This window comes from Tachyglossus aculeatus, chromosome X1, assembly GCF_015852505.1.
Source record: "Tachyglossus aculeatus isolate mTacAcu1 chromosome X1, mTacAcu1.pri, whole genome shotgun sequence".
Classification (NCBI taxonomy): Eukaryota; Metazoa; Chordata; class Mammalia; order Monotremata; family Tachyglossidae; genus Tachyglossus; species Tachyglossus aculeatus.
In genome coordinates this window covers 69,669,245-69,696,843 of record NC_052101.1, presented here as the reverse complement: position 1 = coordinate 69,696,843, position 27,599 = coordinate 69,669,245, and the positions used below count along the sequence as shown (strand labels likewise).

The following is a 27,599-nucleotide window of genomic DNA, read 5'->3' as shown; positions in this document are numbered from 1 at the left end:
TATGAACACCACTGATTGATTCCAGGACAAAAACTGCTGGGAGTTGCTTGAAGAATGAAATTATATATCATTAACTATGTTCAACCAAGTTGAAGATGTTACTAAAATGGATGAGGTTGCTAAGACTTTGGAAAACAGGAATGAAATTCAAAATATTCAATAGGTGCCAATGTTAAAACAAAAAATACAAATAGAGGATGGGGAAAAATGGCATAGCAGAAGTATAGCTGATAGAGACCTGATGGTGATGTCAATTATAAACTGAATATGAATCATTAATTTAGTAGCATTATTGAAAGCCAATTTCTGACCTATATTAACAGGAGTATGGTTTTCAAGTACCAAGCTTAATCTTTCTGGTTTTCTGTGCAAAGGCCAGATTCTTATTAATCAATCAATCAATCGTATTTATTGAGCACTTACTGTGTGCAGAGTGTTGTACTAAGCGCTTGGGAAGTACAAGTTGGCAACATATAGAGACGGTCCCTACCCAACAGTGGGCTCACAATCTAGAAGGGGGAGACGGAGAACAAAACAAAACATATTAACAAAATAAAATAAATAGAATAGATATGTACAAGGAAAATGAATAGAGTAATAAATACGTACAAACATATATACATATATACAGGTGCTGTGGGGAAGGAAAGGAGGTAAGGCGGGAGGGTGGAGAGGGGGAGGAGGGGCAGAGAAAGGAGGGGGCTCAGTCTGCGAAGGCCTCCTGGAGGTGGTGAGCTCTCAGTAGGGCCTTGAAGGGAGGAAGAGAGCTAGTTTGGCGGATGTGGGCAGGGAGGGCATTCCAGGCCAGGGGGATGACGTGGGCCAGGGGTCGATGCTGGGACAGGCGAGAACGAGGCACGGTGAGGAGATTAGCGGCAGAGGAGTGGAGGGTGTGGGCTGGGCTGTAGAAGGAGAGAAGGGAGGTGAGGTAGGAGGGGGTGAGGTGATGGAGAGCCTTGAAGCTGAGGGTGAGGAGTTTCTGCCTGATGCGCAGGTTGATTGGTAGCCACTGGAGATTTATGAGGAGGGGAGTAACATGCCCAGAGCGTTTCTGGACAAAGACAATCCGGGCAGTGGCGTGAAGTATGGATTGAAGTGGGGAGAGACAAGAGGATGGGAGATTGGAGAGGAGGCTGATACAGTAGTCCAGACGGGATAGGATGAGAGCTTCAATGAGCAGGGTAGCGGTTTGGATGGAGAGGAAAGGGCGGATCTTGGCAACGTTGCGGAGCTGAGACCGGCAGGTTTTGGTGACGGCTTGGATGTGAGGGGTGAACGAGAGAGTGGAGTCGAGGATGACACCAAGGTTGCTGGCCTGTGAGATGGGAAGGATGGTAGTGCCGTCAGGGAGAGGGCAGGGTTTGGGAGGGAAGACAAGGAGATCAGTCTTGGACATGTTGAGTTTTGGGTGGCGGGCAGACATCCAGATGGAGATGTCCTGAAGGCAGGAGGAGATGCGAGCCTGGAGGGAGGGGGAGAGAGCAGGGGCCCGAGATGTAGATTTGGGTGTAGAGATGATAGTTGAAGCCGTGGGAGCGAATGAGGTCACCAAGGGAGTGAGTGTAGATCGAGAACAGAAGGGGACGAAGAACTGCCTTGGGGAACCCCCACAGTAAGGGGATGGGAGAGGGAGGAGGAGCCTGCAAAAGAGACTGAGAATGAACGACCGGAGAGATAAGAGGAGAACCAGGAGAGGACGGAGTCTGTGAAGCCAAGGTTGGATAGCGTGTTGAGGAGAAGGGGGGGTCCACAGTGTCGAAGGCAGCTGAGCGGTCGAGGAGGATTAGGATAGAGTATGAGCCGTTGGATTTGGCAAGCAGGAGGTCATTGGTGACCGTTGAGAGGGCAGTTTCTGTGGAATGTAGGGGACGGAAGCCAGACTGGAGGGGGTCAAGGAGAGAGTTGGTGTTAAGGAATTCGAGGCAGCATGTGTAGATGACTCGTTCAAGGAGTTTGGAAAGGAATGGTAGGAGGGAGATGGGGTGATAACTAGAAGGTGAGGTGGGGTCAAGAGAGGGTTTTTTTAGGATGGGAGAGACATGGGCATGTTTGAAGGCAGATGGGAAGGAACCAGTGGAGAGTGAGCAGTTGAAGATGGAAGTTAATGAGGGGAGAAGGGACGGAGCGAGAGATTTCATGAGATGAGAGGGAATGGGGTCAGAAGCACAGGTGGCCAGAGTAGCACTTGAGAGGAGGAGAGCTCCTCTGAGGATACTGCTGGGAAGGATGGGAGAGGAGCAGAGAGTGTTGAGAGCCGGGGGGTTGGAGAAGGTGGGGGAGTGACTTTGGGGAGGTCAGACCTGATGGATTTAATTTTATTAATGAAGTAGGAGGCCAGATCATTGGGGGTGAGGGAAGGAGGAGGGGGAGGAACCGGGGGCCTGAGAAGGGAGTTGAATGTACGGAAGAGCTGATGGGGATGATGGGCATAGGTGTCAATAAGGGAGGAGAAATAGTTTTGTCTGGCAGACGAGAGGGCTGAGGTAAGGCAGGAAAGGATAAACTTGAAGTGAACAAGGTTGGCATGGTGTTTATTAGAGAATTGTGTCCAATTTTGGCAACCACATTTAAGGTAGGTTTTGTGGAAACTGGGCAGGATCTAAAGAAAAGCAAAATAAAAAGATAAAGGGGTTGAAAAACATTGAGGGTGGGATGGTCAGCCTGGAGCAGAAAACTGTAAGGAGTTTCTCAATAACCATGACAAATGCCCTTCAAGTTTATAAAGGGTTTTCATGAGGAAGATTCCACTCTGCTGGCCACATCCACTGGGGACCAAACAAGAGGCAATTGGTTTAAGTGGAAGCAGACATGATTTCTGTTGACTGGAAGGAAATTCATCTTGAGATTCAGGATGAAAGATCACTGGAACAAGTTAGGAAGAAAAGTTGTGGCGTTTCTGCCCTGGGTGATTTTGAAGAAAGGTAGAGGGCTGGACCAAATTCTTGAGGTGCTCCCTAGCTCTCTGATAGTCTGGGAAAGATTACATAGAAATCAAGTTTGGGATGGGAAGGGATCTGAAAGTAAGGTCTGAAAAGTGATTATTGTTCAAAATACTGGAAAAAGTTGGGGTTTTTATTTTTATCTGCCCAAGTAGCATAGTTCAATTCTTGCTACTTAGACTACAGTGGTTTCGTTTCTGAGGCTGAGCTGCACTTAGAACTTACTTTATGGCTCTCAATAGCATCTACTGATATCAACAATGGAAACTACTTGTGAAGACACAGATTTGTCATAAAAATCAGAGATCTATTCATTCAATTGTATTTATTGAGCACTTACTGTGTTCAGAGCACTGTACTAAGCACTTGGGAAAGTACCATATAACAATAAACATACACATTCCCTGCCCACGATGAGCTTACAGGCTCGAGGGGGAGACAAATAATATAAATCAATAAATTACAGATATGTGCATAAGTGCTGTGGGGATGGGAGGGGTGAATAAAGGGAGCAAGTCAGGGCAACACAGAAGGGAGCGGAAGAAGAGGAAAGGAGGCTTTAAAGAGGGGAGAGTAATTATTTGTCAGATTTGAGGAGGGAGGGCGTTCCAAGCCAGAGGCAGGATGTGGGCGAGGAGTCAGCGGTGAGATAAATGAGATCAAAGTACAATGTGAAAGTTGGCATTAGAGGAGCTAAGTGTATGGGCTGGGTTGTACTAGGAGAGTAGTGAAGTGGTGTAGGAGGGAGCAGGATAATTGAGGGCTTTAAAACCAATGGTGCGGAGTTTTTGTTTCTAGACTGTGAGCCCGTTGTTGGGTAGGGACTGTCTCTGTTGCCGAATTGTACTTTCCAAGCACTTAGTACAGTGCTCTGTACACAGTAAGCGCTCAATAAATATGATTGAATGAATGAATGTTTGTTGTGAAGGTGGATGGGCAACCACTGGAGTTTCTAGAGGAGTGGGGAAACGTCCTGATTTCTAAGCTCTGGTGGATTGTAAACTCATTGTGGGCAGGGAATGTGACTATTATACTGTACTCTACCAAGCATTTAGTACAGTGCTCTGCACACAGTAAGTGCTCAATAAGTACTGATTAAATAGTGGTAACTATACAAGCTGGATCTACTGTATCACTGAGTATTATTTGAGTAATAGTTTTAGACATTTTTCTAACTGATCCTACTGGGTTTTTGGTCCAATAACATCTTCATTTGAATAGACATAAACATCACTCTGTTTACCTAAGAATTAATCTAATGCTAATCAGCTACATATTCAGCTCCTTAAAAGATTTCAGCTGGTAGGAGGAGAAAGTTTTAAACCCTTTCTAATCACTGTTGAATCACATTGCTACTCTTGGTGACCTCCAACTGGCAGGCTAGGCAGCACCCACTGACTCTGCCCCTCCTTTTCCATGAGTTTCATGCAAGCTTGGAGGTGGGTGTACACTTGGGGGATGAGAAAGGAAGATGCAGGAAATAGGGGAAAGAAGGCTTAAAAGTACAACCCATTTCAGAGGAGTACTAAAAAACTGATGCTGATGTACTACCATAATGACTGCAGATTGAGGTGAGGCATTCTGGAAGAGATGTGTCCATGGTGTCGCTATGGGTCGGAGACAACTTTACAGCATAAGACAAGACTCTCCAAAACACTTAATACAGTGCTCTGCACAAAGTAAGTGCTCAGTAAATAAGAGTGATTGATTGAAGAACCAAATAGTTCTGTTGGGAGTGGAAGCTCCTTGTGGGCATGGAATCTTGGGCCTCTGTTGTACTTCCCATAAACATAGCCCAGTGCATGGCATTCAGTAGGAGCTCAATAAATGACTACTACTTCTCGATCTACACTCACTCCCTTGGTGACCTCAATCGCTCCCACGGCTTCAACGATCATCTCTACGCTGATGACACCCAAATTTACATCTCTGCCCCTGCTCTCTCTCCCTCCCTCCAGGCTCGTATCTCCTCCTGCCTTCAAGACATATCCATCTGGATGTCTGCCCACCACCTAAAACTCAACATATCCAAGACTGAACACCTTGTCTTCCCTCCCAAACCCGGCCCTCTCCCTGACTTTCCCATCACTACTGACGGCACTACCATCTTCCCGTCTCACAAGCCCGCAACCTTGGTGTCATCCTCGACTCTGCTCTCTCGTTCACTCCTCACATCCAAGCCGTCACCAAAACCTGCCAGTCTCAACTCTGTAACATTGCCAAGATCCGCCCTTTCCTCTCCATCCAAACCGCTACCCTGCTCGTTCAAGCTCTCATCCTATCCAGTCTGGACTACTGTATCAGCCTCCTCTCCGATCTCCCAACCTCTTGTCTCTCCCCACTTCAATCCATACTTCACGCCGCTGCCCGGATTGTCTTTGTCCAGAAACACTCTGGGCATGTTACTCCCCTCCTCAATCAATCAATCAATCAATCGTATTTATTGAGCATTTACTGTGTGCAGAGCACTATACTAAGCGCTTGGGAAGTACAAGTTGGCAACATATAGAGACAGTCCCTACCCTACAGTGGGCTCACAGTCTAAAAGGGGGAGACAGAGAACAAAACCAAACATACTAACAAAATAAAATAAATAGAATAGATATGTACAAGTAAAATAGAGTAATAAATATGTACAAACACATATACATATATACAGGTACTGTGGGGAAGGGAAGGAGGTAAGATGTGGGGGATGGAGAGGGGGACGAGGGGGAGAGAAAGGAAGGGGCTCAAAAATCTCAAAAATCTCCAGTGGCTACCAATCAACCTACGCATCAGGCAGAAACTCCTCACCCTCGGCTTCAAGGCTCTCCATCACCTCGCCCCCTCCTACCTCACCTCCCTTCTCTCCTTCTACAGCTCAGCCTGCACCCTCTGCTCCTCTGAAGCTAATCTCCTCACCATGCCTCATTCTCGCCTGTCCCACCGTCGACCCCCAGCCCACGTCATCCCCCTGGCCTGGAATGCCCTCCCTCCCCACATCTACCAAGCTAGCTCTCTTCCTCCCTTCAAGGCCCCTACTGAGAGCTCACCTCCTCCAGGAGGCCTTCCCAGACTGAGCCCCCCTTTCCTCTCCCCCCCTTCCCCTCTCCATTCCCCCCGCCTTACCTCCTTCCCTTCCCCACAGCACCTGTATATATGTATATATGTTTGTACGTATTTATTACTCTATTCATTTTACTTGTACATATCTATTCTATTTATTTTATTTTGTTAATATGTTTTGTTTTGTTCTCTGTCTCCCCCTTCTAGACTGTGAGCCCACTGTTGGGTAGGGACCATCTCTATATGTTGCCAACTTGTACTTCCCAAGCGCTTAGTACAGTGCTCTGCACACAGTAAGTGCTCAATAAATACAATTGAATGAATGAATGGATTGATTGATTGAAAGCACAAATATGCTCTATTTTCTTCAACTAGATGGTTTTCACTGAATTCAGGAGCTAGTAGGTTTCCCCAAACCCAGGCCATGGTGCCGTGAAGGATTTGTCATTCTGTCATTACTATTCATTGGTGTCACCCTTTGTACCATTTTTGGTTCTCTTCAGTGGGGTATGGTAGCTTTTCCTTCACCCAATCTGAGGAGAGCAATTTGCCACACTGGACCAAAGTAGGAGGCATACCCCAGGAGGTTAAGTCTGATACCCAGCATTAGCAAGTGCTAGAAGAAAGGAGTGGAAAATGAATCTGGGTCTGTCATGGAGGAAGGAGGAGATCTGGTCATTTTTCATATTATAGGCTCTGTGTATAGATTGAGAAAATGCTCTACTACTAGACAATCTTATCTGTTTCAGATGGAACATCAACCTCAAATGACCAGCCTCCACCAAGTTTGCTTTCCTTATTGCGGTTTGTGCTGAATTGTGTCTTTGGATGTAGAGCACTTATGGGAAGTTATTTTTTCCACTTAGGGTCATTTTTTTCTTCTCTAAAGTGCTGGCAATCTAGTGTAATCAAACTCAAGCAAACCCATTTCCCTTAAGTGAATTTCTCTGAAGGACTGAACTCCTTTTGAAATGGAATTCTCCAGGCTCACCAAATCTTGCATATCACTTTGCCCAGATTACTAATTTATGTTCCATATATTAGCATTGAATATGTATCTAGTTCTCAGTACATGGTCATCTACTAGGGTGAAAAGGCAGTTGCTTCAAAAAACACAACCATTACAGGGAAACATGTGCATTACTGTAGATATAATAATTATTTCCAAATACCAGCACTTTGGTGACTATTAATTTCCAAATTAAATAGACATAAATAGTACTTTCCTTCAATTTACTTAGTCAGATGAGTTTAAGATTAATAATCTGGGAATTTATAAGAATGAACCAATGATTCATGAATGATTCTCCAAACAGAGGCACTCCTGGGTACATGCTTCTCATCTCATGTGACTTCTTTATTGTGTTGCATTCCTATTCATTGATAGAATTGAAAAGGAATTTTTAACTCAAATGTATCCCGCTTAAATTAATCTTTTCTACCTGAACTGGTTTCCCAAAGAGAATTTACACTCTTTATTAAAACTAAGAAAAGTAAAATTATATTAAAAAGCAAATACAGCTCCTTGTGGGCAGGAGTCATATCTACCTACTCCACTGTAATGTATTCTCCCAAGTGCTTAGTACAGTACTTTTGTGCCAGTGCGGAAGGAATTGTTGGTCAGGAATTGGTCTGTCCAGCCACATCTGTACATACACTAATGATCTGCCATCTGTGATGCCATCTTTAAAAACGAAGGTGAATTGGATATGGTTAAAGAGGGGGACCAAAGAGTTGCTTGTAACACTGTGGGTGACTCTAATGTTTTATTTGCCGATCGTACAAATTCATCACTAGCCCACTGACTGAGGATAAATGATCCTCTCATCATCCCTTTCTTACTTTGTCTTTTCACAACCATTGGACAGAGGGTGAAAAATAACTCAGAAGGAAGAGGTATGTATATGGTTTCCTCATTGGCTACTAGGATCAATATGAGGAACCATTTAATGTGCTGCAGCTAATAAAGTTAATATAATGACTAAAACAATAAAACTAAGACTGAGTGATATATTAGAAACTTGATGACCAATAATCCATGCAATCAATCAAATGTATTTATTAAGTGCTTACTGTTTGCAGAGCACTCTGCTAAGCACTTGGGAGAGTACAGTTGGTACACGTCTACAGTTGATAGACATGCTCTCTGCCCACAATGAGTTTACAGTCTAGAGGGAGAGAGAGACATTAATATGAATAAATTAAATTACAGATATGTAAGTATGTGTTACGTGGCTGGGGGGGTGAATAAACAGTGCAAATCCTACTGCAAGGGCGATGCAGAAGGATGCAGGAAAAGAGGAAATGAGGGTTTAGTTGTGAAGTTCTCTTTAAAATGATATCTGTTAAGCACTTACTATGTGTCAAACACTGTTCTAAGTGGTGGGGTAGAGAAAAGCCAATTAGGTTGGATATAGTCCTGTCCCACATTGGGCTCACAGTCCAAGAAGGAGGGAGAACAAGAGAACTGAAGCACAGACAAGTGACTTGCCCCAGGTCACAGAGCAAGCAATTGGCAGAGCTGGGATTAGCACCCACGTCCTCTGACTCCCAGACTTGTGTTCTTTTCACTAGGCCAAGCTGCTTTCATAGAAAGAGATGTGTTTTTAATAAGGCTTTGAAGGTGGGGAAAGTGAATGTCTGTCAGATATGAAGAGGGAGGGAATTCCAGGCCAGAGGCAGGACACAGACGAGGGATCAACAGCAAAATAGATGAGATTGAAGTACAGTGTGTAGGTTGGCAATAGAAGAGCAAAGTGCGTGGGCTGGGAAATCAAGGAGGTGAAATAGAAGGGAACAATATGATTGAGTGATTTAAAGCCTATGCTAAGGAGATTCTGTTTGATGCAGAGGTAGATGGGCAACCACTGGAGGTTCTTGAGGAATGGAGAATATTTTGACTAAATGGTTTTGTAGAAAAATGATCTGGGCAGTAGAGTGAAGTGTGGCCTAAAGTGGCGAGACAGGAGGCAGGGAGACAGTCAGCAAGGAGGCTGATGCAGTAGTCCAAGCAGGATAGGGTAAGTGTTTGGACTAACATGGTTGCAGTTTGGAAGGAGAGGTAAGGGCAGATTTAGCAATGTTGTGAAGGTTGAATTGACAGAATTTGATGACAGATTGAATATGTGGGTTGAATGAGAGAAATGAGTTGAAGATAACATCAGGATTATGGGTTTATGAGACAAGGAGGATGGTGGTGCTGTCCTACAGTGATGGGGAAGTAGGGGGAGGACAGGGTTTGAGTGGAAATATGAGGAGTTCTGTTTTGGACAAATTAAATTTGAGGAGTCAGTGGGACATCCAAGTAGAGATGTCCTGATGCCCTGAAGGAGGAAATATGAGACGGCAGAGAAGGAGAGAGATCAGGGCTGAAGATGTAGATTTGGGAAACATCTGCAATCAATCAATGGTATTTACTGAGCACTTACTATGTGCAGACCACTGTTCTAAGTGCTTGGGAGACTAAAAGAGAAATTGGCAGACACATTCCTTGCCCATAATGAGTTTGCAGTCTAGATGGGGAGAGAGACACTAATATGAATAAATAATATCCACTAGGCTCCAGTTCCTCCTCATCATGGTGTAGTGGATGGGCCTGGGAGTCAAAAGGTCATGGGGTCTGTGGAAGAAAATCTTCATGAACTCTGCATTGTACTTAAAAGGGTAAGTCAGAAACAAGTTTATTACTACTAGGGCTTCATCCAGCACTAGTTGGGAGAACCGTTGAGCAGCAGAGATTCTCCTCTCTGCATACAGATGGTATTTGAATCAACGGGAACAAATGAGTTCTCTGAGGGAGTGGGTATGGATTGACAATAGAAGGGGACCCAGAACTGAGCCTTGAGGGACTCCTGGAGTTAAAGGGTGTGAGGCAGAGGAGGAGCCCACAAAAAAAGACTGAGAATGAGCAGCCAGAGGGATTGGAGGAGAACCAGGACAGGACAGTGTCAGTGTAGCCAAGGTTAAATAGTGTTTCCAGGAGAAGGGAGTGGTCCAAGTGTTGAAGGCAGCTAAGAGGTTGAGGAGGATTACGATGGACTAGAGGCCATTGGATTTTGCAGGAAGGAGATCATTGGTGACCTTTCAGAAGGCTGTTTTGGTGGCATGAAGTGGGGAGAAGCCAGACTGGAGAGGATCAAGCAAAGAAGTGGAGGAGAGGAAGTGAGGTAGTGGGTGTAGACAACTCGCTCAAGGATTTTGGAAAGGAATGCTAGAAGGGAGCCGTGGGGTCAAAGGAGGATTGTTTTAGGATGGGGAGACATGAGCACGTTTGAACACAGCGGAGAAGAAGCCATTGGTCAGTGAACAATTGAAGATGGCAGAAAGAGAAGAAGGGAGGGGACATGCATTTTGATAAGGCATGAAGAGATAGGGTCATAAGCACAAGTGGACGGGGTGGATTTTGAGTGGAGGCAGGAGATTTCCTCGAGACAATGCTAGGAAGATGGTAGAGTTGAAGAAGGGGCAGCAGGAGGGAAGGACTGGAGCAGAGCAGGGGAGATTTTAGGGAGATCATGCCTGAAGGTTTCGATTTTCTTAATAGAGTATTTGGCCACTGGGCAAGAAATGGGGGGGCGTCAGGGGAAAAAGGGTTTGATCCATAATGGAGGTCTCAAAGTGTACACATTTCTATATGATAAATTCTATTTGGGAAATTCTCCAAGTCTTTATGCTTACAGCAAATCATCATTTTATTCAATTTTTTTGGAAAGTTGATTGGAAATTACCATTTTTATTCCTATTATTTTTGTTAATTTCCACTGTGCTCACTTCCAAATCTAATGCTCTTGGAAGAGTCTTTCTTATAAAAATGAATAATACCTTTGATTGAAACAGGAACTGTGGCTTAGGCTGTGCATACCTCAGATTGTCAAAATCTTACCTCATAGTAACTCTGGACAGCATTCATAAATGCTTCATCGGCCACAATCTGGGTCTCTCCGTTGAGAAATGCTTGGAAACGATCCTTCACTGTTTGTAGTTGCTGTTTGCTTATCTGTAAAACAAATTTAAAAGAAAGAAGTATAATAATTAGACCTTTCAGTATATGAGCATGAATAAAGCTTTCCTCTCCATCCAAACCACTGCCACACTGATCTGAGTACTTATCATTCCCCATCTTGATTACTGTGACAGCCCCTTTGCTGACCTCCCTTCCTCTCCCCTCTTCAGTCTATACTTCACCCTGCTGCCTAGATCATTTTTCTAAAATGTTTAGTCCATGTTTCCCCACTTCTCAAGAACTTCCAGTGGTTGCCCATCTACCTCCACATCTAACAGAAACTACTTACCATATGCTTTATAGCATTCAATCAGCTTTTCCCCTCCCACTTTACCTGTTCTCTCACCTACTCAGACTGTGAGCCCCATGTGGCACAGAGACCGTGTCTGACATGATTAACTTGTATTTACCCCGGTGCTTAGACCAGTGCTTGATACATAGCAAGCATTTAACAAATATCATAATTATTACCTTATCACACTAATCTTCTACTACAACCCAGCCCACACATTTGACTCCTCTAATGCCTACCTACTATTTACTAATACCTTGATCTTGTCCACTTGTCCACTTCCTTCCTCTGGTCTGGAACCCTCTCCACCCTCATATCCAAAAGACAGACCACCACTCTATCTTCAAGACCACTCAAAAAGAAAAAAAAATCACACCTCCTCCAAGATGCCTTCTCCAATTAAATACTCATTTCCTCTATTAGCTCTTCCTTCTGTGTAAATATGTACTTGGATTTGTACCCTTTAAGCACTGGATACTCACCCCACCCTCAGTCCCACCCTGGAATTTCCCCTAGCTTTAATTTGTTTCAATGTCTGTCTCCCTCTAGACTATAAACTCCTTGGGGGCAGGGATAGTGCCTACCAACTCTATTTTACTGTATTCTCCATATATTAAATGCTCAATAAATGCCAGTGATTGATTGATTGAGGCTAAGGAAGGATTTTTCAGCATATCCTCAGATAACTACGTGCAAAGTTTCATAAGACTCTGCAGAAACTTGGAACCAGGGATTGTCTCAGATCTTAAGTGGCAGAGTGGCTAAATAAAAAGAGCACAGTACTAGGAATCAGGAGACCTGTGTTCTTGACCAATTTCTGCCCTTTTCAGCTATGTAATCTGACAAGTTGCTTAAACTTTATACACCTTGGTGTCTTCATTTCTAGCATAAGCATTATATCTATCTCTTCCTGTCTCACAAGGGAAACTATGAGACACGTAATGTCAAAATACTTTGGAAATATCAAAATTGCTCTTCAAGAGGTAGGGTGGCATATTAAGGGCACAGGCTTTGGAGATTGAAGAATAAGAATTATTATTATTATTGCTCTCTAAATACAGCCATCCCCCATTAAATTCTTTTACAAGAGCAATTGTGCTACTAAAGTTTAATGTTGGCATCAGTCAAGATAATGCAACTTGGCTCAAGCCCTTCTCTTCCCTTTCAACTGGGGTAGTGTGACTGACTTGATAAGTAATTAAAACCCACTTCAATTTGTTATTAAATGATGATGGCAATTTAGCCTAGAGGGGTTTTAGGGTAAGGTGCCTTTTTGGTGACTTGGATGTGAAAGATAACTTTGAATACTACATACTGCATTTTACATAGACACATTTTTTTAAAAATCAAAAAAATTATTAGTACTTATTCACATTGCTATCTGATTATGTAACTATATATGTTGTGTTTTTAAACACTGTTTTCCAGTATACTAGCAGAAGTTATCATGGACTTGTAAGTCAGAGAACCTGGGTTCTGGTCCTGGTTCTGCCATTTACCTGCTGAATGGCCTGAGGCAAGTCACGTAATGTCTCTGTGTCTCAGTTTCTTCATCTGTAAGATGAGATTCAATACCCTGTCTCTCTCCTACTCAAACTGTGAACCCCAGGTGAGACAAGGACTATGTCCAAACTGATTGATCTTGTATTTACCCTAGCATTTACTTGTAAAAAGTCACTTAACACTGAACTATCACTATCATTATTATTATCATTATTTTGTGTTCTTTCACTTAGCATCCTATTAGAATGAAACTATTTAAGATTGCTGACTGGGGTATAAGCAATACAGTATGTGATTTTCAACATAATCTTGGTCTCTCGTCGCTGAAACATGCACTCTCTTCATTCAGACTACTAGCTGCATGTATTCAAATTTGAAAAGAGGTTATAAAGAATCAAGAATGCAGATTAAGGTCCCAAGTAAAATTTTCAGAGGTTCACATTACTCTCCTTGGGCCAAAATGGCTAAGAACCCAACCAAAATAAAATGAATATATATATATATATATATATATATATATATATATATATATATGAGTTCATATATATATATGAGTTCAGATTCACCCTCTACACCCACCTCGGGTCTCTGAGGACTGAGGTATTGCAGCATAAACTATGCTTGATATTCCCCTTTCGGTGTTCTTGTCTACTCTCCCAAGTGCTTAGTGCAGTGCTCTTCACACAGTAAGCATTCAATAAATATTATTGATTGCTAAGCACCACCACTATTTCTTTACCATGGCACATGCCTTCATCTGCATTAACCCATGTTATTTGTGGTCATACATATTAAATTGTCCCAGGGGTTCTGGGAATTAATTCAGACATACAGGCCACTCTTGGAAGAGAGATTGGGACTGCCTTTGGCCATATAAGGAGTTGGATCCTGCTCCCATTAGGAGACAAAGTCATTCATTCATTCATTCATTCAATTGTATTTATTGAGCGCTTACTGTGTACAGAGCACAGTACTAAGCACTTGGGAAGTACAAGTTGAGTTGAATAGACATTGATCATGTACATCTCCAGATAGCACTAAATCTGCTATCTGAAAATTATTTAATAATAGTGCCTTAGATGGCTAATAATTTTACAAAAACAATTAGCAATTTGCCTCTTAAAAAGACTGGCTCACAGGTGAATGTATAACTATGTAATTACAAGAACAACAACAATAATAATTAGAGTATTTGTTAAGCACTTACAATGTGTCAAGCACTGTCCTGAGAGCAGGGGTAGATACAAGTTAATTAGTTCAGACGGAGTCCCTGTCCCATTTGGGATTCACAGTTTAAGTAATGTATTGAATTCCCATTTTATAGTTGAGGAAACAGGCACAGAGTTGTTTTCTTGCCCAATATTCATTCCTTCATTCAATCATATTTACTGAGTGCTTACTGTGTGCAGGGCACTGTACTAGGCACTTGGGAAGTCATCACCAATGAGGAGAACCAGGAAAAGCCAAGTCAGTTCTTTTGGATAAGAGGAAAATAGAACTGGAGATGTCTGGATAAGAAAATTCTGAGGCACTGTATGATGCTTCTGCTTCAGATGTCCTCTGGCTTGGAACTCCCTTTATCTTCAAATAGACAGACCACCACTCTCCCTACCTCTAAAGCCTTATTAAAATCACATCTCCTCCAAGAGGCTTTCCCTAAGCCCTCATTTCCCCTATTCTCGCTCCCTTCTGCATCACCTATGCACTTGGATCTGTACCCTTTAAGCATATGATAATTATTTCAGTATTTTTTAAGCACTAAGGGAACAGCATGGCCTCGTGGAAAGAGCGTGGGCCTGGGAGTCAGGACCTGGGTTCTCACCCCAGCTCTGCCACTTTTCCGCTGTGGGACCTTAGACAAGTCACTTCTCTGTGTCTCACTTAACTGTAAAATGGGGATTAGTAATGTGAGCCCCACGTGGGGCATAGACTGTGTCCACTCTGATTAGCTTGTGTCTACCTCAGAACTTAGCATAGTGCCTGGGACACAGTAAGCACTCAACAAATACCATAAAAGGGCACTTACTATGTGCCAAGCTCTATACTGAGTACTGGGGTAGATACAAGATAATCAGGTCTCACATGGGGCTCACAGATTCAGTAGAAGGGAAAACAGGTATTGAATTCCCATTTTGCAGATGAGAGACCTGAGGCACAGAGAAGTAAAGTGACTTTCCCAAGGTCACACATTAGGTACATGGTGAAGACTGAGTTAGAACTCAAGTCCTATAACTCCCAGGCTCTGGATCTTTCCACAAGACCATGGTGCTTCTCTAGTCAACTTACCCTCAGTCCCACTGCACGTATGTACTTAGCTATAATTTTAATGCGTGTCTCCCCCTCTAGACTGCAAGCCCTTTGTGGGCAGGAAACATACCTACCAATCGAACTGTATTCTATCAGGTGCTCAGCACACAGTAAGCACTCAATAGCACTGACTTATTGACTGGGCCAGGTCCTGGAGACTTCAGGCTGGGGCTGAATGAAGCTTGGACTGAGACAGGGCTGGGACAGACTGGAACTGAGGTGGCCCTGAAGTGCTCTAATTAATAATTGTGGAATTTATCAAGTGAATACCTAGCAGGCCTGTGGCAGAGATGGAATTAAAATGCATGTTTCTTGATTTCCAGGCCCATGCTTTTTCCACTAGGCCACACAAAGTGCATAGAGGTTGTCCCAATTCAAGATCATAGTTACAAAAATTTAGAACAAGTATACTAGAAAATGGCTACCTTTGAAGTTATTTCAACTTATTTTGACCATTCTGAGACAAAAATATTCAATGAAAAGCACATATGTTGGGAGCAACTTTAAATGACCTGGACAAGCAAAGTCTGTTTGGAAAACAATATTAATTTAGGTTTCTTCGAAGGAGGCAAACTCTTTTGGGGCACATGGCACCTTACTTGAACTCAAGAGAGATTAAGATGGCAATTTCCATAAAGTTTGTTATGGGGGATAGGAGTGAGGCTGGGGGAGGGGTTGCCATGAGGTTGATGTTGGAATATTCAAACAGTATTTATGGGGGAATACTGGAAGGAGCAGCAAGAAAGGTTGTGGTGGGCAGTTACAGCCAGTACTACAAAAAGTAGAATTATGGGAGCAGGGCAAGTACCACTAGCAGCACGATAGTGATGGGCCCCCCCCCTCATGCACCATGGAAAGGTTGCAGATATTGTTTGAATGTACGCAGTTCTGTTGCCATATTTGGTATGGGCCTTAGACCCTGCAGCCCACTGGCTGGGTCCAGGAACCAAACCAAATAAGATGATAGACTCCGTCCAGCTCTGCACCAAATCTGGAACAAATCTGTACCAATCCAGTCCCCACTGTTTTCAAAGCTACCAATCACTGTGATCAGCAACACCAGTATATAAGCCCATTGTATTGGGCACTCGGGGCCTTTTCCCTTAAGAAAATGAGCCCACCGGGTGCCTTACACCCTATTCGGTCTTTGGCCTTACCAACAAAACTTTATTAAAACTTTCGGCAGTCACATCAATCAATCAATCAATCAAATCGTATTTATTGAGCGCTTACTGTGTGCAGAGCACTGTACTAAGCGCTTGGGAAGTACAAGTTGGCAACATATAGAGACAGTCCCTACCCAACAGTGGGCTCACAGTCTAAAAGGGGGAGACAGAGAACAAAACCAAACATACTAACAAAATGAAATAAATAGAATAGATATGTACAAGTAAAATAGAGTAATAAATATGTGCAAACATATATACAGGTGCTGTGGGGAAGGGAAGGAGGTAAGATGAGGGGAAGGGAAGGAGGTAAGATGAGGGGGATGGAGAGGGGGACAAGGGGGAGAGGAAGGAGGGTGCTCAGTCTGGGAAGGCCTCCTGGAGGAGGTGAGCTCTCAGTAGGGCCTTGAAGGGAGGAAGAGAGCTAGCTTGGAGGATGGACAGAGGGAGAGCATTCCAGGCCTGGGGGATGATGTGGGCCGGGGGTCGATGGCGGGACAGGCGAGAACGAGGCACGGTGAGGAGATTAGCGGCAGGGGAGCGGAGGGTACGGGGTGGGCTGTAGAAGGAGAGAAGGGAGGTGAGGTAGGAGGGGGCGAGGTGATGGAGAGCCTTGAAGCCGAGGGTGAGGAGTTTCTGCCTGATGCGCAGATTGATTGGTAGCCACTGGAGATTTTTGAGGAGGGGAGTAACATGCCCAGAGCGTTTCTGGACAAAGACAATCCGGGCAGCTGCATGAAGTATGGATTGAAGTGGGGAGAGACACTTGGATGGGAGATCAGAGAGAAGGCTGGTACAGTAGTCCAGACGGGATAGGATGAGAGCTTGAACGAGCAGGGTAGTGGTTTGGATGGAGAGGAAAGGGCGGATCTTGGCAATGTTGCGGAGCTAAGACCGGCAGGTTTTGGTGACGGCTTGGATGTGAGTGGTGAATGAGAGAGCGGAGTCGAGGATGACACCAAGGTTGCGGGCTTGTGAGACGGGAAGGATGGTAGTGCCGTCAACAGAGATGGGAAAGTCAGGGAGAGGGCAGGCTTTGGGAGGGAAGACAAGGAGTTCAGTCAGTCACATGCTGTCTAATTCTTTAGTCGCCCGGCAACTTGGTGGCCATCCGGAACAACCGCCGCCATCATTTTGGTGGCCCGTAAGGGGAGATCCAGTACATGTGACTGCCACCGTCCTGGCTGACCACAGCACAGCCTGAAGCCATCAGAATGGTGAGTTCTTTTTTTTTGAATTGTTCTTGTCTGTTCTTGGGGAGGCACCCCCTAGTTCCCGGGTACACTGGGGGGAAGGAAGGACCGACTGGGTCGGTCTGGGAAAAGGACCTCTCATCAGGAGACGGTCCGGGTATTTCAGCGCCAGTGGGACACCATGAGGCGCTTGGACATAGCCTGAGACAGACACAGAACCGGAATTGTTCTTGTCTGCTCTCGCGGAGGCACCCTCTAGTCCCCAGGTTCACTAGGGGGGAAGGAAGGCCGACTGGGTCGGTCATAACCTGAAACAGACACAGAACCTCAAAAAAGGAATGTTTTCCGCCCATTATGGGACAAATTTTTTCCAGAACCCCAAAAGAGGAACGTTTTTCACCCGTTACGGGACAAGTCTCCTCAATTCCAGGCGACTCCCCATTGGGTTGCCTGCTGAACACCAAGAATAAGGACAAATTTGGTTTGGCCGATTTAAAATGCCAGCAACTGACTTTCTTATGCACCACAAAATGGCCCCAGTATAAATTAGAGGATCAGGAGGTCTGGCCTGAATATGGGTCCGTAAGTTATAATACTATTCTCCAGCTGGACTTATATTGCAGGTGGTTAGAGAAATGGTCAGAAATCCCGTATGTCCAAGCTTTTATGGCTTTGTCCCAAAGCCCTGAAGGAAAAAACTGCCAAGTGTTTTTCCTGGGCCCCTCCAGGGGGTCCAGCCCTAAGGTCCAGATTCCTCAGATATACTGGATGATCCTCTCCTCTGCAGGGGACCCCAGGAGGAGGGCTTTCCCCCTCCCTCTGGCTTGGAATCTCAGGTACCTTTGGCACCCCCTCAATCCCCTGAGGGGATGGGAAACACCACCACTACAGGGCCCAACCCTTTGTTATGTCCTCCTCCATACCAGTCCACCTCCTCATGGGCCATAAGCCCTTCCAGCACCCGGGGAGGCACCTACTACGCCCCTCCGGAAGGAGGGGAAAGGATACTCCCCTTGAGGGAGGTTGCAGGGGAGAGAGGAAAGATATTGCGGGTACAGGCTCCCTTCTCTTTGAGCGAATTGGAAATGGCAAAATGGAAATTGGGACAATATTCTGCAGACCCTGCGTGCTTTCAGGACGAATTCCGGAGCCTGACTTTGCAGTACGACCTGTCATGGGAAGATCTTAATCTGTTGCTTTCCTCCTGCCTGACCGTAGAGGGAAAGAGAGTAGTGTGGGATTATGCTGAAAGGGTGGGGGATGAAGCTGCTGTGAACAGTCATGGGAGGCACCTACTGGGAGCGATAGCTGTCCCTCGGTCCAAACCAGATTGGAATTATCAGGGAGACAGTACTGATAGACAGCGCCGGAATCATATGATTACATGCCTGCTGGCAGGCATGGAGAAAGGAATTAGGAAGCAAGTTAACTATGATCAGGTCCGAGCTGTGACCCAGGACTCTACTGAGAACCCCGCTATGTTTAGACTCAGACTGGCGGAGGCAATTCGAACGTACACCCAGCTTGATCCCGACTCGGTAGAGGGAAGTGTCATTCTGAATATGCATTTTATTAATCAATCAGCTGAAGATATCCACCGAAAATTACAGAAGGAGCAGTTGGGGCCACAAACTCCCACGAATCAGTTGATAGAGGCTGCCTTTAGAGATTTTAACAACCGTGACCAGGCAGCCCGGGATGAGAGGGACCATAGAGCCAAAGTGAAGGGCAGAGAGCAGGCCCAGGTACTTGTGGCGGCCCTGATGAAGGGTCAGTCTCACCCTGGAAGGTCACCCGACGTGGCCACGATGCTTGTCCGCGGCCCAGGGTCCAGGAAGCCCTGTTTTGTGTGCCACCAGACTGGCCATTGGGCTCGGGAGTGCCCCCAGGCACGGAGGCCTGGTCACAGCCACCAGCCACCTGGACCATGCCCCCTCTGCCGGAGACGCGGGCACTGGAAGCAGGACTGCCCACTACTGGAGGCAAGCGCCAACCTGGAGGCTGGCCAGTTCTCGGCTGTTGGCATGTCTAAGAGTCGGGACTGATGGGGCCCAGGGAACAGCCAGGCCACCACAGGAACCATCTCCATGGCCAAACCCAGGGTGAGCGTGGAAGTGTCCGGTAAGATTATAAATTTTCTTATTGATACGGGGGCCACCTATTCTGTCCTTCCCAGTTTTCGCGGTCCTACCCATCCATCTGGTGTAAGGGTGGTGGGGATCGACAGCATCTCAAAATCTTGTCGCCAAACTGACCCCCTACCATGTCTACACCAGCAGGAATTGTTTGAACATAGATTCCTTATTATTCCCTCCACCCCCAGACCCTTACTGGGGAGGGATATCATGACCAAGTTGGGATCGTTCTTTTCATTGGTCCATCCAGTTGGCATCCTCATTGCCACAGCCAATAGGGTGGACTTACCTGAGTACCTTGTGGAAAAAGTTGACCCCCTCGTTGGGGATAAAGGTCTCCCGCGCCGAGCCATTAATGTAATCCCAGTCGAGGTGCGCCTAAAGGATCCCTCCAATTTTCCACACCAACGCCAGTATGCACTCCCAACAGAGGCACAGGCAGGGATCCAACCAATTATCGAGCGATTTCTTGAGCACGGGTTACTTGTGCCATGCCATTCCCCTTGCAACACCCCTGTCCTCCCGGTAAAGAAACCAGATGGGACCTATCACTTTGTCCAGGACCTGCGGAGGGTGAATGCAGCTACAATCCCTATACACCCAGTAGTCGCGAACCCATACACTCTCCTTGCACAGGTACCGGGGGATACTAACAGGTTCTCGGTAATAGATTTGAAGGATGCCTTCTTTTGTAACCCCTTGAGTAAAGGGTCCCAGTATATTTTCGCTTTTGAGTGGACCGGACCAAGGGAAAAGCCGGGACATCAGTACACCTGGACGGTCCTTCTGCAAGGATTCCGGGATAGCCCTCACCTTTTTGGGGAATGCTTGGGCCGAGATCTCCATGACCTTGAATTACGTGAGAGCACCCTCATTCAATACGTGGATGATCTCATTTGCAGCCTGACTGAGGAGGGCACGAAGGAGGACATTGTCCGGACATTTAACCACCTGGCCTGTTGTGGGTACCGAGTCTCCCCTTCGAAATTACAGGCCTGCAAACAAGAGGTTCGATATCTGGGTCATGTATTAAGCCCTTTAGGGAAGACCCTAAGCCCAGAGAGAAAAGACCAGCTCCCCAGACCAAGCGCCAGTTGCATGCCTATTTAGGAATGACCAATTTCTGCCGCATCTGGATTCCAAACTACGGGATCCTGGCCAAGCCTCTGTATGATGCCCTTGCTCGGCCAGGGGACGAGCCACTGGAGTGGGGTGGTGAACAGATGGACGCATTTCGAACTCTCAAACGGAAACTTTCCTCGGCCCCAGCCTTAGCCTTGCCTGACTTAGCCAAACCCTTTGCCTTATATGTAGATGAGCAGTGACACCACTGTGCTGCGGTTCTAGGTCAATCCTTGGGGTCAGACTTTTGGGCAGTAGTGTATTTTTCCAAGTGGTTGGACAGTGTCGCCTCTGGTTGGCCAGCATGTCTCCATGCGGTAGCAGCCACTGCTGTAGCAGTACAGGAGAGCAGAAACCTGACTTTGGTCTAAACCCTTACCGTCTATACTCCACACCGAGTCCTAGCAGTGCTAGGAAATAGAGGTGAGTGTTGGCTCACGGGAGGCCGCTTGCTGCAAAACCAGGCCCTCCTTCTTGACACCCCTGAGGTTATCTTAAAGACCTGTAACTCTCTGAACCCAGCAACCCTTCTCCCTCTCCCAGAAGATGGGGAAGGGGACTGGACAGCCCCAGTTCATGATTGTCTAAACGAAATTGACGAGAGTTACACTAGCAGACCAGACCTTAGGGACCTTGAAAACGTGGGTGCTAACTGGTTCACGGATGGGTCCAGTTACATGGACCAGGGAGTCCGATATGCAGGGTACACGGTAGTGAGCCTCCACAAGGTCATCGAGGCACGGCCCCTCCCTCCAGGGACCTCTGAGCAGAAAACAGAACTAGTAGCCCTATCTCAAGCTATGGAAGTGGGGAAGGGGATGTGTCTTAACATATTTACTGACTCCAAATATGGCTTCCATGTCTTACATGCTCATGGCACTATTTGGAAAGAGCAAGGTCTCCTTACTGCCCAAGGCACCCCTATCAGAGGAAATCCTCCAGCTACTCGCAGCAGTTTGGGAACCCCGGGAAGTGGCTGTAATTCGCAGGGACACCAAAAGGGGAATACAGAAATAATCAAGGGAAATCATTTGGTGGACTCAGTTGCTCGACAGGCAGCCCACACCAAAACCGAGGACACCTCTTGTCCCAGATTTTTCTGATTCTCCTCAGGAGAACACGCCCTCACAGTACACCTGTGACTGAATCGGCGACCTCAGCCTCCGGCTCCGCAGGGAAGAGCACCAACCCACAGAAGTCAACTGAGGAACCTGAGGGGGATGCTGCCCCCGTCTTACAGGCTCTACGAGAAATCACCCTGACCGTGACACCACCTCCATCTCGCCATCGGGCTCACGGCCGGTTTGAGGTACACCCATATGACCCCAGAAGATGGACCATCGGCCCTCAGCAACCCCTTAGGAAAAAGGGTCGTATGTCTTTGAGAGGGGGATGATGCCCCCCCCCCCCCACCCATGCACCATGGAAAGGTTGCAGATATTGTTTGAATGTACGCGGTTCTGTTGCCATATTTGGTGTGGGCCTTAGACCCTGCAGCCCACTGGCTGGGTCCAGGAACCAAACGAAATAAGGAGATAGACTCCGTCCAGCTCTGCACCAAATCTGGAACAAATCTGCACCAATCCAGTCCCCACTGTTTTCAAAACTACCAATCACTGTGATCAGCAACACCAGTATATAAGCCCATTGTATTGGGCACTCGGGGCCTTTTCCCTTAAGGAAATGAGCCCGCCGGGTGCGTTACCCCCATTCGGTCTTCGGCCTTACCAATAAAACTTTATTAAAACTTTCGGCAGTCACATGCTGTCTAATTCTTTAGTCGCCTGGCGACTTGATGGCCATCCGGAACAACCGCCGCCATCAATAGTAAACAGAATACAAAAAGATGAGAGGATAAGAAAAGTAATAGGGTGGAGAAATCTCCCCCACCTATTTTCTGGACAATATAAAATCTCCCCAAACACATATCATACTAGCTGATATGACCATGACTTTTCTACAGTGGCTTCACAGACTTCTGACCAGGAATGCAGGAACACCTCAGTAATACCACAGAGTGGCATCCCAGGCGAGGAAGCCAACCTTTGTGGAGGAACCATGAAGGAGTTTGAGGGGGTAAGAGAGGAATCTGGGGGTGATAATCTTTGCTCTGCAAGTCTGAATTCATTGGCCCATTCACCAATGTAAAAGCAAGCCAGTAAACTGTATTGTTGTGGACCTCTTTACACTTCACCTCTTTCATGGATTGGTAATTACACCAGGGTGATGGTCCCTTCCCTTTTGGGAGGGGTTCTCTTAATAATAATAATGGCATTTATTAAGTGCTTACTATGTGCAAAGCACTGTTCTAAGCGCTGGGGAGATTACAAGGTGATCAGGTTGTCCCACATGGGGCTCACAGTCTTCATCCCCATTTTACAGATGAGGTAACAGGCACAGAGAAGTTAAGTGACTTGCCCAAAGTCACACTGCTGACAATTGGCAGAGCCGGGATTAGAACCCATGACCTCTGACTCCTAAGCCCGTGCTCTTTCCACTGAGCCACACTGCTTCTCTTCTAGGAATCCAGTACATTGTTGATGGGAGGTGGAGGTCAGCAAAAAAATTATTTTTATGAGATCATCCTAACAGCTTCACATTACCCAGATAATTTTCTGACCAACTGAGGCACAAGTGTGGAAGGTTTAATCTTAAATTAACTGGATTCTGAAGCCATGTGAGTTTATAGTATTTGAGTGCATACAATGTTCAGAGTACTGCTCTAGCACTTGAGAGAATACGGTAGAATTAGTAGACATGATCTCTGCCTTCCCAGGCCTTACATTCTGCTGGTAAAGGATGCATGCTTCTTCAGTAGACCTCCAGATAATTGATTAAAAAAAAAGGTCTAGTTCAGTGTTCGCTTAAATCATTTCATTTGACAACGTACACGGCCCACATTCACCACATAATTGCCAAACATTAATTTCATGCTATGTCAATCTTCCATTACAGAACACTAAAGAGATCTCTTCCTAAATTCACAGAAACCCCAAATTTTCCTCTGTTCTCTACGGAACAAAATTCTTACCTATTCCTTAAGCAAGACTGTCCACTAAAGGTCCCTCCTGGCCTCTCAGAGCCATTGATTAAGAAGGCAATTTCTTCACTGAGGTCAGAAGCCCATTCTTTATTTACTTCCAAACAGCAGTCTGCTGCTCTCTTTTATTTTGAGGTGCTTACCATTTCACTTGCCTCCTTACACATCGTTCTTCTTGCTTAAGATTTTCAAACGTATCATCTAGTAGAAATACCTAGTTTCCACCCAGATTACCTACCTATTTTACTTCCCTCCTCTTCCCCTGACTCCCCTTGAGGCCCTCTCGGCTTCTCCTGAACCTTCCCCAACTCCCCACCACTTCCCTGTACCTCTCAACCAAAGATTAACCTTCACAGTCAGCCAGAAATGCTTACTCACAGAAACTTCCTTTGCACTTGGAGGAGCCCCAGGGTAAGGCAAGTGTAAATGGCTTTTGCCCTTGTTCTAATTCCCGCTGGCCGAACTAAAATCCCGACGTGGATTCTATGGAAACTGGCATAGGAACTTGGTCAGGCAGTTGGGGAGGGGGGATTCTGAGCAACAGCTATGAAGATTCCATCACACAGCACAGCAATGGCAGAAATAAGTAATTAAAACTGCAGCCACTGCCCTACTCCCCCCACCAGGAACTGCCTGCCCAAATCCCCAACCCAACTCCAGAATGATCAGAGGCTGAATTTCAGATCAGCTAACAACAATGGGAAGGGAAGTAACACCTTCTCCCCCATAACAGCTGCTCCAATCTTCACTGTGTTGTGAATGCCTTTGCAGATATTTCAGTCTCTGGGAGGGGGTGGAAGGGGCTGTGTTGGCTTCATAATGAACAGGTGGGATAGTGAAGGTGATGAAAGAGTTCCCAGTTGCCCTTTCCGAACATCCCCACACAGTCTCAAGATTTAGCCTAACCTGCTCCTTGTCAGAGCTGTGATTAGGGCTAGGACTAGGCCTGCCCCTTCTGGGAAAGCCACACCATTACTCTGGAAAGTGCTTTCTACTTTTGCTATAGGAAGAAGCATGCATTCCCTTCCATGATCATCCTACAGAAAAAATTTTAGGCAGGTCTTATACTATAGGGCACAGGAACTGTACACTTTCCACTGAACCCTCATTTGAACCTCATGCCCTAAACCCATTTCCCAACATTGTCTAGGAGTAATTTCCCAGACAATTACAGGACTTGAAAATGGAGATCTAGAGGCCACAAGTATATGGAAGCATTTTGTGCAACAAAAACTACAAACTCTATGGGGTTTGTATTATTAATGAACCTCTTAATATGGGAACTGTGAAGCTCAGCTCATTTACTAAATAGTGAAATCAGATCATTGAAATTTATAGAAAACACTTGACTGCAAGGTCAATTCTAATTAGAATTCAGAATTAAAATAATGAATTCCAAGAAGGGCAAATCGAAGTTGGTAATAATTACAAATGAGAGAGAGGAGTAGCAGAGCTACTTTGTCCAGGGTTGGCAGTCCAGTCCACCTCACTAATGAAGCCTGTTAAATCTCCAGTGAATTATGGATCTTAATACCTAATTGTGATGAATGACTGACCCTGCAACTACAGCACTGAGACTGGGTGCCCTATAGTGAAAACCAAGTCACACATGTAAATGTACAGCATAAACCAAGGGCAGGAGAGGAGGGTGAGTTTATATATAACCTCAATATTACTTTAAATTGCTAATATTTCACTATTTTTCCAGCCTTTTTGCATTTCATGAAAATCCATTTAATGAGCAACATGCTGCTATAAAATAGATATTATATATATAATATACATTTGCATTCAGAGATTGTTATTCTAAACATCGATGTAAACTTGTTTAAAATGACCAGAGTAGGAAAAAACAGAAGAGGATGACTGTTCCAAAGATTGGGACAAAGAGACAATGAAGTAGAGAATTAATTCAGTTAATCAGTAAATTCAGGCAGTCTGCTGCTTTATGAATTTGGATTCACCCACCCACCCCCTTCCAATTTTTACATAATATAAGGTTTTCTGGTCCAAGTTATCCAGAATATTGCCTCAATTCTCCCCTTCATTTTGCCTCTGTAAATGCAATATTTTGAAGGAAAAGGGTTTTTTTGCTTTATTTTTTACCTGAAATGGCAAAAAAGAAGAGTCACACGAAGAAAGACAAACAGCAAAAAACAGAAGTCAAGTCTGCCAAAGGGGTTAAATGAAATAAGAAGAGCTTTAACTAAGGCTTATAATCTCAGGGGAGACAGTGAGAGAGAGAAAGGTAGAAAAGCAAATAGACAAGGGGACATTTGTAAATGAGGAAGGTTATACATTCAATGGAGAAGCAGCATGGCCTAGTGACTAGAGCTTGGGCCTGGGAGTCAGAAGGCCATGGGTTCTAATTCTGCCTCCGCCACTTGTCTGCTATGTGACCTTGGGCAAGTGACTTCAATTCTCTGTGCCTCAGTTTCCTCATCTGTAAAATGGGTATTGAGACTGACATGTGGGACAGGGACTGTGTCCAACCCAATTATCTTGTATCTACCCCAGTGCTTAGAACAGCCTGGCACATAGTAAGTGCTTAAATTCCATAGTAATACTACTAATCAATCAATCGCATTTATTGAGTGCTTACTGTGTGCAGAGCACTGTACTAAGTGCTTGGGAAGTGCAAGTTGGCAACATATAGAGACAGTCCCTACCCAACAATGGGCTCACAGTCTACAAGGGGGAGACAGAGAACAAAACCAAACATATTAACAAAATAAAATAAATAGAATAGATATGTACAAGTAAAATAGAGTAATAAATATGTACAAACATATATACATATATACAGGTGCCGTGGAGAAGGGCATGGTTTTAAGTGTAATCTTTAAAATAAAATAGAGATCTGCATAATTAGAAACAAATAAAGACCTGGAAAATATGGATTCTAATTGAAAAGCAAAGAAGAGCATACACCAAATAAGTAAATCAGAATTCTGTACTACCCAGGTTCAAGGGAGTTTTATAATGACCTTATCAGTGAAAATTATTTTTATTAAGTCTTAGAGGAAAACCCAAGTGCTCCAGGCTCGCATCTCCTCCTGCCTTCAGGACATCTCCATCTGGATGTCCGCCCGCCACCTAAAGCTCAACATGTCGAAGACTGAGCTCCTTGTCTTCCCTCCCAAACCTTGTCCTCTTCCTGACTTTCCCATCTCTGTTGACGGCACTACTATCCTTCCCGTCTCACAAGCCCGCAACCTTGGTGTCATCCTCGACTCCGCTCTCTCATTCACCCCTCACATCCAAGCCGTCACCAAAACCTGCCGGTCTCAGATCCGCAACATTGCCAAGATCCGCCCTTTCCTCTCCATCCAAACTGCTACCCTGCTCATTCAAGCTCTCATCCTATCCCGTCTGGACTACTGCACCAGCCTTCTCTCTGATCTCCCATCCTCGTGTCTCTCTCCACTTCAATCCATATTTCATGCTGCTGCCCGGATTATCTTTGTCCAGAAACGCTCTGGGCATATTACTCCCCTCCTCAAAAATCTCCAGTGGCTACCAATCAATCTGCGCATCAGGCAGAAACTCCTCACCCTGGGCTTCAAGGCTCTCCATCACCTCGCCCCCTCCTACCTCACCTCCCTTCTCTTCTTCTACTGCCCAGCCCGCAACCTCCGCTCCTCCACCGCTAATCTCCTCACTGTACCTCGTTCTCGCCTGTCCCGCCGTCGACCCCCGGCCCACGTCATCCCCTGGGCCTGGAATACCCTCCCTCTGCCCCTCCGCCAAGCTAGCTCTCTTCCTCCCTTCAAGGCCCTGCTGAGAGCTCACCTCCTCCAGGAGGCCTTCCCAGACTGAGCCCCTTCCTTCCTCTCCCCCTCGTCCCCCTCT

The 27,599-nt window shown here is 45.6% G+C and overlaps 1 protein-coding gene across 12 annotated transcripts in view; it reads right to left on the bottom strand.

Annotated features, from left to right (window-relative positions):
- The window catches only part of CADPS (calcium dependent secretion activator), a 527,597-nt gene that overhangs the window by 403,461 nt on the left and 96,537 nt on the right, over positions 1-27,599 (bottom strand). For all 12 annotated transcript variants that reach the window (XM_038772200.1, XM_038772196.1, XM_038772204.1 and 9 more), the window contains exon 2: positions 10,870-10,983. In XM_038772200.1, coding sequence (XP_038628128.1) covers positions 10,870-10,983 — 114 coding nt within the window. The remainder of the gene's footprint in view (positions 1-10,869; positions 10,984-27,599) is intronic.